The following is a 13,448-nucleotide window of genomic DNA, read 5'->3' on the forward strand; positions in this document are numbered from 1 at the left end:
TCCTGGGGGATGATTAGACATGTGGCATTCTCTGCCACATATCTAATTAGTTCAACTGACATCCATTTAGGCCAAAATCTTGAACAGTATTTCTTAGTTGCTATGAAAAGCCTAGTAGCTTCCAAGATTAATTCTCTGAATGCTTCCCATTTTGAATTTGCTATTGGTAACATCATCAGTTGGTTCCACCGTATAGAATTTAAATACTGTCTCAGACCACCACAGTCACCTTTAAGAAAGCAAAAACCCTTCCCTTTACCCCTGATGGTAGTTACCTCTTTGAGTAAATCCCACTTCAGCGCACTGTGATCACTGCCACCTAGTGGTTCCTTTATTTGCAGATTCTTAATGAATGAAGAATCGCTACTGATAATCAGATAAAGAGTATTACTCCCTCTAGTTGACTCCCGAACATGCTGATGTAGAAAACAATCATCCAATAAATTCACAAAAGCCTTGCTAGTGTGTGAGTGGCCAACCCACAAATTGCAGTCAATCTCTGGAAAATTAAAATCCCCCATTATAAGACACTCTGATTTACTGGCCCACTATTTCTCTGCACAATTGCTCTTTACACTCATCAGATTCATTAGGCCTATAACACATCCCTACTCTCATTTTTCCTTTCCCAGTGCTTATGTCACACCAAACAGACTCAACATTACATTGTCCACCAACATCAATTGGATGCACTTCCTTAGATTTTATGTGTTTCGTAACTAACAGCATAACCCCTCCTCGCTCTGTCCTGTCTATCCTTTCTGTACACATTGTACTCCCCAAATTCCAATTCTGCACTGCTTATGTCTGTGTGACACCACATCTCTGATATCCCAACAATATCTGCCTTTGATGTCTCGACTAGCACTTCAAGCTCATCAAATTTATTAACTATAATCCTAGCATTGGTGTACATGCAAGTATACATGCACCTGTTTCTACTCTTAGTTACCCTAACACAGCCCACATATTTACTTGTTCCATTATGACTCCCTGCAGTCCTGGAAATCTCCATTGCCTTGCTTTCCAGGCTGCTGCTCAATTGCATTTCAATAGAAGCAGTGCAAGAATCACTTTCACCTCTGCCAGCGGCTACTATTAATCTATTAGTCCGTGTATCCCCCAAGCTAGCAGTTTCCCAACCCAGCTAACTCTGCCTCTGATGATATGGGTCAAAGTAATGCTTGCACTCATCTCATGAATTCTTGTTTGTTGCCACAACAGCCGATGTTGATAAGATAAATTAAAATAAATTTTCTGTTTATACTACGGGACGACCGCATAATCAGAGGAGTTCACAAGATCGAAATATTACAAGGAACAGCACCGTATTTAGCAGTCATGGGCTTGAACCCTGGTCACTCAAAGCAAGTACACTTATGTACCCTCGTGCCTGACCACTCGGCTACGGTGGCCGTTGTTCTGAGGGTAGCAATGTTTCAAATGAGAGGGAAGATAGAGCTTGGGATACAAACCTACATAACTCCAAGGGAAGTGTCAGGGTAGTAAACTACAAAAGAATACTTAGTCTCAAAACTGTGTCTACAGTAATGCAAGAGCATTGTCAATAAAATGGCTGCATTTGAACTCCTAGTTAGGACAACTAATGCTGATATAATAGGGCTAACAGAAACATGGTGCCACCTCGAAATTAGTGATGACAAGTTCCATTACAGTATGTATAATGTATTTAAAAAAGACAGGGAAGATAGAAGGGATGCAGGGGTAATGCTTCTTATCAAAAACAACCTGAGCACAAAAAGAGCTTTTGCTGAGTCTGAAGTTACATCTGCCAGCATAGAATCTGTGTGGTGTAAATTAGTTGGAACCAAAGGGACAATGACAGTGGGAGTAATCTACAGACCATAAGATTGTGTGAAGAATATGATGAGAGTCTTTACATGCAGATGGAATGGGCAAGCAAGTGTCAATGTCTTATTATGGGTGCCTTTAATCTGCCCCAGATTGATTGGAATAAGTGGAAGGGAAACTCATAATGGGAAAAACTTTTTAAAATAAACTAGATGATTATTATTTGTACCAATGTGCTAGAGAAAGTACTAGGGATGAGAATATTCTTGATCTCATCATTATTAATGATTCAAATGACATCACAGGGCTTAAAGTACAGGAACCATTGTCAGGAAGTGATCATACAATCATCAGTTGGAAGATGAAGAAAGATGTTGCAGCAGTTAAAGGTAAAGGCACAGGTTTTAATTTCAGAAGAGAGGACTTTGACAGTTTAAGATACTGTATGACATATGTAAATAGGGCAGATTGCCGAGGGATGGCAAATACATTTGAATTATGAAATACTTTTAAAGCAAAAATTACAGAAGCCATGAATACATACATACCTTTAAGAAAATATTGCAGGCAGAAGATGCCAAAATGGATGACTGCGGATCTGGCTGGTCAAAGAGAGCAGAAAAAGATAGCATTAGACAGTTAGAGCGATGAAAAGTACTGAAGCCTACAACAGGTACAATTTGATCAGTAATAGTACCACAAATAAGGTCAGGGAGGCAAAGGCTGCATAGGAGAAAGCACTGGCTAAGAGAGCAAAGAATCATGTATGAGAATATAAAATAGAAGAAAGCAAATTAGATTGAACCCTTGTGCACTGAGTGTGGGAAAGCCTTAGATAAGCCAACTGATGTTGCAGATGAATAGGTACTTTGCATTGGTCTTTACTGACGAAAGATCCTTCATGCTGGGAAGAAGCTGTGTGAGTGAGACTGAGTCATGTGAAATTAGTAATGTCATAATTACAGATGATTGTTAAAAAAACTTTTGAGCATAAAGGCAAGTAAGGCTCCCAGGAGTTGATGGCATATACCCTGTAGATTTGATGGAGAGCGTATTAAACCATTGAGGTTAATTATAAGGGCATCTTTGGTCTCAGGGAAGATTCCTTTGGATTGGAGAAGTGCCAGTGTATCCAAATACAAAATCGGTTCTAAGAGAGAAGTTGGTAACCACTTCCTACCACTGAAGTCAGACTAATCAGTCTGACTTCAGTGGTAGGAAAAATCTTAGAGGCAATGATTAAGAATGTAATCCAGGGACATTTAGAGAGATATGGCATTCTGAACGATACACAACATGACTTCGTTAAGGGTATAATGCTTAATTAACTTAGTAGGCTATTTTGATAGTTACTCATGAGATGAATTTAGGGAATAATTTTGACAGTTTATCTGGATTTTAGCAAAGCATTTGACTCGGTTCCTCTTAAGAGGTTACTGTATAAGCTGGAACAAGTTGGAATTCCTGGTAAGATTATAAGATGGCTGCAGTTATAAAATGGCTGGGTGGCTGCAGGGCAGAAGGCAGAGGGTTGTGATTAATGGATATTCTTCAGAGTGGTGTAACGTCAGGAGTGGGGTCCCTCAAGGATTGGTTCTTGGACCACTATTGTTTCTCATTTTCATATTTGCGAATAGCGTAAAGGGAGGCAGAGTCATTAATGATCAGTGCAAAGCAACACAACACTCCTTCAGGATGACTTGAACAGACTTCAGAGATGGTCAGAGAAGTGGCAGCTATGTTTTAATGCCAAATGCAAGGTTGAGGAATAGCAACCCACAAATAAATTATACACTTGGTGGGGTTGAATTAAAAACACGAGGAGGAAAGGGATCTGGAAATTATAACAGAGGCAGACATGAAGTTTTCTGAACAGTGTAAACAGGCATCCAGGAAAGCCCATGGGATCCTATCAATGATTTATCAAACGTTATCCTGTAGAGATAGGGAGGTCATAATCCCACTGTATAAGGCAATTGTGTAAGACCACATTTGGAATACTGTGTTCAACTATGGAGACCTCATCTGAAAAAAAGATATTAAGCTTCTTGAAAGGGTCCAAAGATGGGCTGGGCAACTTAAATGGTGAGAAAGGCAAAAGGACAACCATAAGAGGAAAGACTCCAATTATGTGACTACAGAGATTGCTAACCAGGCACCTCAGAGGTGACCTCATTGAGGTTTACAAGGCTCTGAGGGATTAGTAAAATAAATGAAGGTGAAATTCTCACTGTTATAAATAATTCCGGAACTAGTAGTCATAAATTCAAATTACAGGTCTTGAGGTGTAGATTAGATTGTAGGAAGTTTCCTTTTAGCCAGCAAATCGTTGAATGCTGGAACAAGTTGCCCTCACAAGTAGATGAGGCTGACAGTTTGAATAAATTCAAAGGTCAACTGGATACTTACCTGTATGAAGTGAGACGCATATGAATTGTATTTTCTTATCTGCTTAGTTGGGTTTTTTTTTTTTTTTTTTGCTAGTGTAGCAAAAGCCTGTGGCTTCCTTGCACTAAATGGCAAATACTATTACTACTATTATTCCTATTACTATGTGTCTGTCAACACTTACTGTAATATCTGGCCTGAATATACCACATGAAGACTGAGAATTAGCAAGTTGACAAGTTGTTCTTGTGAGGTGGAGATAATCACAACTTTCAATATTTTGTTCAGCATCACTGTAAAAGTCCAATCAGTATATTATAATATATTTTAATATTAAATACGTATTTTATTTATAGTAATAAATTATTACATTAATATATTACATTAAATGAGCATGTCAGAATATCCTACTCCTTGAAACCATATTTTCAATTTTTCATTATATTTCCAGGTGAAATTTATGTCATTTGAAAGTAAGTTCCCTTGCACTCCGATTAACCATAAAGCGTTTTTTTTTAAACAATAATTCCAAGCAGAAAAGGTAATGAATTAACCTACATTATTTACATTCATAGTGGCATACAGGCCAAATCCTACTAATTGGCTACAGAGCTATTTACATACAGAGAAATATATAGAAAAGTAAAGTTGGAAGCACAGAACATTATTATATGCAATATAATAATGTTCTGTGCTTCTAATACAGATCAGTTATATAACGTACTTGTTACAATAGAATATAATATGAAGTAGAAATTTAAAATATAATAAAACACAATATACAATATGAATATAATTAGCTAATTATGATGCAAGACAGCAAACTAGCATCAGCCAAAAAAAAAAAAAAATTCTCGTTTCACCCATCCAGTCATTCCAAGAGTTTGTCTAGTTCAGCTCTGAATTTATTTGAGCTGTCAACTTCCACAACGACAGATGGAAATTCGTAACAGCAATCAACCAACCGTTGGCTAAAGGCAAATTTACGCACATCTATTCTATAACTGTCTTTCCTCAAATTGAATTTATTCCCACTCAAGTGCAGAATCTGAGCAAGAGAAAGAATTCCATCAGCATTGAGATTGCTCAAACCATTCAAGCCCTTATAAACCTCAATCAGTTCATTTTGTAAGTGCCTAGTCTCCAGAAGCTGCAATTTGCAGAACATACACCTATCTTCGTAACAGCAACCCTTTGTTCCACTCGCTAATCTTGTTACCCTTCTCTGTACTCATTCTAGTAGCTGAACATATTTCCTAAAATGATACCTCTAGACCTATAGGCAGTACTAAAGGTGCAGCCTGACCATTGCCTTATACAAGGGGATAATCATCTCCTTGTCCATGCTAGCAAAATTCCTATATATCATAGACAAGACCCCATGAGCCTGTCTGCACTGCTCAGAAAACTTCATTTCTGAGTGCACAATTACCCAGGTCTTTTTCAGAATAACGTACTGCACAGTTGGTACGTTATTTTGGGATTACTGCTACCAATATGCAGTACTTTGCATTTTTCAATGTTAAACTTCAGCTGCCATCTCTCAGCCCATCTGTTCAATTTTTGTAGATCCTGTTGCAGTAGCATACTATCATTAACAACCCTGCCAACCTCCATATCATCTGTAAACTTGAACATTGAGAATGGCAATCAATGAACACAAAGAGCAGTGTTCATTGATTGCCACTCTCTGTCTTCTCCCACTCAACCATCCCTTTATCCATAGCAGCAACTTGCCCTTAATGCCATACTGCTCCAATTTGTACAGTAGACTTCCATGTGCAACAGATCAAAAGCTTTTCTAAAATCCAAGTATAATATATTATAAAAATTAGTGTTTTCCAGTTCCTTTGTGATGATATCATAATATCCAATCAAATTGGTCAGACAAGACTTCCCCTGATCAAACCCATGCTGTGTCTGAATTATTACTGAAATCTTGTCTAGATGATCCTGCAATGCATCTTTAATCAGTGACTCCAGTATTTTCCCTGGTACAGAAGTCAAACTAACATGTCTGTAATTACTCATGTCACCTTTCAATTCCCCTTTGTGAATTGGGGATACATTAGCACATATCCAATTCCATGGGGACCTCCCACGAGTCCAAGGAAGCTTTCATAATTATGGCTAAGGGTTTGCTTACTTCCTTTGCTGCTTTCTTTAATATAACTAGATAGATCCCATCCAACTCCAGGTGTCTTTCTTATATTTAACTTCAACAATTTCTACTCCACTTTGCTCTCAGTTATTACAAATTCCTTTAGCATCGTACTATATAACCTTTATAGTTTGATAAACTTTTGGCATTCTCCTCCCTAAATAACTCCTCATGTGTGAATGTAGATGCAAAATACTCATTGTTTGTCAGCTATCTGAGCAGGATCATCAACAGTTGAACCACCGATATCAAGGGGACCAATCTGATTCATCCCCTTCTTTCTAGAGTTTACACAAGTAAAGAAGTATTCACTGTTCCTCTTTGCATCCTTTGCCAAAGGTTACTCATAATCTGCCTTTGCTTGCCTGATCTCCTTTGTGACTTGATTACAGACTAGCTTACATGTACCATAGGCTTCTATATAAATTAAATTAGATGCATTGGATGCATATAAATTATCAGGAGATAATTTATATGCATCCAATGCATTTTTATTCTCTACCACGAGTGTGATTAGTTCATCTGACAAGTCAAGCTTACAGGTCTGTAAATGCTCACTTTTTCCTTTGATACCCCACCCATCTCCAACTGCAAGGATCTCCACTCACTGTAAGGATATTTTCATAATTATGGTGAACAGCTTGCTTACCACCATTGTTGCTGCTTTTAATGTAATTGGGTAGAATCCATCAGACCAAGCTGTCTTATTAAGCTGCATTTAGCTTTAACAATTTCTCTTCCACTTTCTTATCAATTGTTACAAAATCACTTAACTCCCAGTTATAATTTGGTATCCTCATCCCTAAAAACTTCTTAGTGTGTGTGTGTGTGTATATACATAGATGCAAAATATTTCTCCAGTTTGTCAGCAACCTGAACAGAATTGTCAACAATTATATCATTCAGGTCGCTGATCACTTTCTTTCTAGTTAACATAGCCAAAGAATTCTTTGCTACTTTTCTCTGCATTCATAGACAAAGCTTCTCATAATCTATCTTAACTAGCCTAACTTCTTAGTGACAGAATTAGAGACCAGTATATAATGTAGGTTGAAAGTTTGTGTCCTCTGATAATTTATAATGATCCCATGCATTTTACTTCTGTGTCACAAGTCTCACTCAGTTCATTTGACATTCATTTAAGCCTAAATCTTGAAATAGCATTTCTCAATCAGCATAAAAAGGCTAGTAGCTTCTACTATTACTTCCCTGAATGCTGGTGCCTCCGTAGCCAGGTGGGCAGGAGCAGCAGTGTGTAGCACACGCTTCTTGATTAGACCGGGGTTCGAGCCGTGGCCACCAAATACAGAGGATGCAGAAAGGTCAGGGAATGACCACCGCATATCCCCGGAGCAATATGGCCTTAGTTGCTAATGGTCCTAATAACAACAACAACAACAACCCTGAATGCTTCCCATTTAGAATTTGCAGTTGGTAATGTCATCAGTTGGTTCCACTGAAAAGAATTTAAAAACTCTCAAAGACTAGTTACCTTTACAAAAGCAAAATTCCTTCTCTTTATGCAACAGTAGATATAACTAAGTAAATCCAATATCAACAGATTATGACCGCTGCCACCTAGTGGTTCCTTTATCTGGGGATTCTTAATGCCAAACTGACTTAACATTACACTGGCCACACACACACACATCAACTGAGTGCACTATGTACTTCTTAGTATTAGTAAGGTCAAAGTATGCAAGGAAGTGAACTTCTTTTTTCTGCATCAGCCAAAAATAAATAAATAAATAAAATAACTATACTAACAATAAAAATTCAAATAAAACAGAATATTCATATTATTCCCATTCCTGCAAGGTATCCAATTCTTTAAACTTAGATTCACTGCCTCCACCATGCTGGAAAGCAACATATTTCTTTTGTAGAGAGTCAAGCTTCTTCTCTGAACCCTCTTCAAAACTTTTTTTTTTTTTTTTTTTTTTTTTTTTAAGTACAGTCTCTAAATCTGAATACAATATTCAAAATGCAGTCTAACCATCACCTTTTAAAGGGGGTATAAGGACATTCCATCTCCCTATAGCAAAAGCTCTATAAATCATAGACAGGACATCATGTGTCTTCATAGCCATTTGTTTACATTGCATGGAAAATTTCAAGTCACACACAGAATCATAACACCCAAGTAAGTCTTTTTTTGTCTTGAATTTTTTTAGCTCCTCTTGCCCTAGCTTATATGTCACTCCAGGATTTCAGTTCTTCAACTCATTTGAAACATAAATCCTTACATTTAAAAGAATTAAACTTTGGTTGCCATTTTTCCAGACATGTATACAGTACTCAAGATGTGACCTAACTACTGCCTAAGAAGAGCAGTGTCCATTAATAATCTGTCTTCTGCCACTCATAGCCATTTGTTTACATATATACAACTGAACCAAGTCTTCTTTTGAAGCAACATAGCCTGGCTCGGGACTGTTAACCATTCCTTCAACCTTTAAATCACCAGCAAACTTTGACAGCTTACCTTGGATACCCTTGTCAATATCATTTATGAAAATTAGAAACAAGAGAGTGACTTAACACTGATTCCTGAAGGACCAGTGTTGAGTCACCCTACTTGTTATGCTGGTCTGCCCTGAAGATTAACCATTTATGATAACCCTATCTCCAAATGTTAGCCAGCCTACAATCCAGCATTGGATCTTACCAGTAACTCCAATTTCTTCCAATTTATATAACAGCCTTCCATGAGGGACCATATAAAAAGCTTTAGTAAAGTCTCATATAACTGTTATCTACATCTAACTGCTTAATGACTACATCATCATATTAATTTACCAGATTGGTCATGCCCGACCAATGTGGTAAATTATTATGTTCTTAAGTTTTGTGAAGCCAATTCTTGCTTTACAGCACTCGATAATTATACGCAACAAAACCTAAGATCAAGTTTCCTTTTGTTTTTCATGGCCAAACAGCTTCTACAGAAACATAACAATGTTTAAGGATGGGATGTGAACACAATCTTGGAATATGCATATCCAAAAATCTACCATGCTTACACTTCAAGATCTAATTATCATAATAAATATTTTCACTTTTCAGCCAAGTGAGCCATTTTGAGAGTACAGTTCCAAAATGGTGTTTGCAGCCGGCTGCTAGACAGTCCACTGGACCGAACCTATTGGTAACTCTAGAAGGCTTCCAGATCAGCTAGTGTATAATCTCACTGCCTCTACGCTGCCAGATAGTGACTGGAGGGAATCCAAGTAGTGTGTATATGGGGGGGGGGCATTGTCAAGGCCACATTATCTCAAGGAGCTGGGTACATTCTTGCCAGGTGTACACTATATCCAAGGATTTCATTACTCTACACAGCATGTTCTCCCGACCCTTTCTTACTACTGACTACATCATGAATTGTCAAACTAACATAACAAACCTATCTGTGAAAAGACCTAAACCTCCCAAATACTTCCTTGTTTATTTCACAAATACATGTGGTCTCTCAGTTCCAATCTCAATGATGTCAATTTCCACTTACAGCCTGCCAAACCCAATGCACTCTTTCTGACAGAATCCCAATTATCAGTTGATTCAACCACTGCCTATCTCAGCTGTCCAAATTATTTGCTGTATGATTCCTTTCGCTTCAAAGATGGTATTTGTACATATGTCCACTCTGATATTCTTTGTCAGAGACAGTAATTTGGAATCTCCTCTTTTCGACCTTCTTTGGCTTAAAATCTCTCTCCCACATTCTGTCAAATTCATCAGTTGCCTCCATCATTCTCCCAACTACACTAATCACTTGGAACTCTTTGACTTCCTCTCTTTGAAACTTGACTTTCTCCAGTCCAACTTCCCTAACAGTGAGGTAATTTTCTTTGGTGATTTTAATTTTCACAACTCCAACTGGCTTCCATTTTCTAGTCACATGGACCCAGCTGGTCATGATGCTGAAGCGTTTGCAATTACTAATGACCTCACACAGATGGTTCATTTACCTACAAGAATACCAGACAAACTTAACCATGCAGTCGACACGTTTGATCTTTTTCTCACAAACAACAACCTTTCTAAGTACAAAATCAAGGTGAGCGGTCCTCAAGGTACCTCAAATCACAACTTGGTGATGGTCTCTTCTCCAGTATGTGGAGCCTTTTTCTCACGGCTTTTCAAGTTGAAAGAAGAGAAAAAAGGGCGATGTTCAGAGAAGAGTTCAGGAAGGTTGTACCTAAGATGGTGGTGAACAGCATGGAATCAGAATGGAAAGCATTCAAAGATTGCATAGTTGGACTGACAGCACATGTATGTGGAAGGACAAGCAATAGGAGATGGAAAGAAACCCCATGTGGAATGAGAGTTGTTTGTTATTTGGTTTTTAGGAGCATTAGCAACTAAGGCCATATTGCTCCAGGGATATGCGGTGGTCATTCCCTGACCTTTCCACATCCTCCGTATTTGGTGGTCATAGGCTCGAACCCCAGTCTAATCAAGAAGCGTGTGCTACGCACTGCTGCTCCTGCCCACCTGGCTACGGAGGCGCCGTGGAATGAGAGGACGAAAGAAGCTGTAAAAAACAAGAATAATGCATTCAGGACCTATTTCCAGAACAGAAATGATGAGAATAAAGATATATGAAACTGTGAAGAGAGAGGCCAAGAAGATAGTTAACGGGGAAAGAAGATTGTGGTTGGAAGAATGGAGTGAAACTCTACAGCAAGATATCAACAGTAATAAAAATGCTGTATGGTATGGTGAGGAATAGAGAAGACATGATGAGCAGAGCAAATACTTGATGGATGAGAATGAGAACCTAATAACCAAGGATGAAGAGATAAGAGAAACATGGAAGTATTTTGAAAATCTGTTGAACATGCAGGACAGCCAGGAAAAGGGACAAAGGCAGGTTGATCATAAAAGAGGACAAAAGGAAAATACGGAGAGAGACCAGACAGACTTGACATGGAATGATGTAGTGCAAGCATGGAAATACATCAAGACAGGCAAGACTGCTGGTATAGATGAGATAAACAGGAAATGCTGAAGGCTACAGGTTAGGCAAGGATAGCGAGGATAACAGACTGTTCTGCAAGATCTGAGATGAGAGACAGGTGCCAAAGGACTGGAAAGAAGGTTTGATCATCCAGTTGTTCAAGAAGGGGAACAGGAAGAAGTGTTCAAATTATAGAGGCATCACACTGACATCACAGGTGAGTAAGCTGTATGAGAGAGAGAGAGAGAGTGTTAGAGCATGAGATAAATGGAACAATTGAAAATAGAATGGCTGAAGAACAGTATGGCTTTAGGCCTGGCAGATTGACGGTGGATCTAATTTTCATTTTTAGGCAACTGATGGAAAAATGTTATGAACACAATAAAGAATTATGAATGGCATTTTTGGACATAAAGAAAGTGATGCTGTGAAGAGAGAGAAAGTGTGGGAAACTTGGGAATAGAGTTTCCCAAGTTTCCCATCTTGTGGAGAGAATTGAGAATATGTACACCAACACAATGAGCAAAGTAAGAACAGTGATGGGGTTGATGGAGAGCTTTGAAATAACATCAGGTTTGAAGCAAGGAGGCATCCTGTCACCACTACTGTTCGTAGCTGTCATGCCACTCTGCATTGCACATCATGAATGATGTGCAATACAGTGTGGCAGAACAACTTGGACAAGACCAGATGAAAGTCATGCTCTTTGCAGATGATCTTCCTCTACATATGGGGAGAGCAGAGAACAAGTGAAAGGCAAGTTGTTATGTGGGCTAGTATGGCCAATGAATTTGGACTGGTTTTCAGTCAGAAGAGCAAAGTAATAGTGCTAAGGAGGAGTGGAGAGCCTGAGAGATACATTACAATGGTAGGGGAAAGAGAAAAAATGGTTAACTTGAAGTATCTAGGAAGCACCATCACAAAAACTGGAGTGATAGACGAAGAAATAGGTAGAAGGATACAAGTGGGTGGGAACTTCTATAGGCAGACAAGAGATCTGATCTGGAAAAGGGATCATATCACCTTAGTGTAAAAGACATAATAGGTCTGATATATATATATATCAGACCTATTATGTACCGTTTGTGACATATGCATCTGAAACTTGGACTATGAGGAAGGATGAAAGCAGAATGCAGGGGACAGAAATGAGATTTGTGAGGAGCATAGCCGGAAAGAGAAGATGCGACAAAATCAGTGATTCGGTTGAATAACTCCAGAATAGGTCCCGTTTGAAATGGTTTGGACATATCAAGAGGATGAACAAAAGGCATTTGCCAAGAAGAATGTTTGATTTTCAATTAAGGGACAAAAGACCAGGGGGGAGACCAAGAATGAGGTGGCAGGACATGATAAAGACCGATGTCATTAAGTGAGGAGAAAACTGGAGTGAAAACATCAACGGAGAGAAGTACAGTACATGGACAGGGGATGGGGCAAGGCTTCATATGCTGACCCGTGGAATAGCGGAACGATGGCAGATGATGATGATGAAAATGGGATGATGTGGGAGATTTCTTCTCTTCTTTTCCTGGGTCAGATTACCATTTTAAATCTTCTGATTTAAATGTTTGCTCAGATTGTGTCAGTGAAATTATTCTTGCAGGGATGAAATCCTTTATTACACACTCTACCTTAAAATCCTTGTCCTTTATCTAAACCTTGGTTTTCCAATAAATGTGCTAAGGCTGTTCAAAATAAGAATGCTGCATATCAGAATTGGCTTATATCCAAATCTCCAGCTTCATTTTCTGCCTACACCAAAGCTTGCAGCAATTGTAAAGCAGTTATTAATCAGTCCAAACTAAATTTTGAACAGGCTAAGAATAGAAAACTTGCTTCTTGTCCAAATGGTAGTCGAACATTCTGGTCTCTTGCCAAAGCTATTGACCACAACTTTTGCCCATCTTTATTCAGACCTCTGTCAAAACCAGGTTGTTCTATTGCCACTTCAGCCAAATATAAAACTGACCTACTATCATCCCACTTTTCTTCTAATTCACACACTGATTATCTGGGTAAACCTACCATCCCAGTGCACTCCATTCAATGCTTCCTATGGCATTCATTCAAAAGGATGCCAGAAGGATTTTAAACAATCTTCATGCTAAGAAAGCTCCAGATCCT

The 13,448-nt window shown here is 38.5% G+C and overlaps 1 protein-coding gene across 1 annotated transcript in view; it reads right to left on the bottom strand.

Annotated features, from left to right (window-relative positions):
• The window catches only part of LOC150088529 (ciliated left-right organizer metallopeptidase-like), a 189,946-nt gene that overhangs the window by 83,359 nt on the left and 93,139 nt on the right, over positions 1 to 13,448 (bottom strand). Inside the window, exon 12 of the mRNA XM_090370219.1 lies at positions 4,385 to 4,493. Within this exon, the coding sequence (XP_090226345.1) occupies positions 4,385 to 4,493 (109 nt within the window). The remainder of the gene's footprint in view (positions 1 to 4,384; positions 4,494 to 13,448) is intronic.

Source organism: Mastigoproctus giganteus, chromosome 3 (assembly GCF_048544385.1).
Source record: "Mastigoproctus giganteus isolate SK-2022 chromosome 3, ASM4854438v1, whole genome shotgun sequence".
NCBI classification, from domain to species: Eukaryota; Metazoa; Arthropoda; class Arachnida; order Uropygi; family Thelyphonidae; genus Mastigoproctus; species Mastigoproctus giganteus.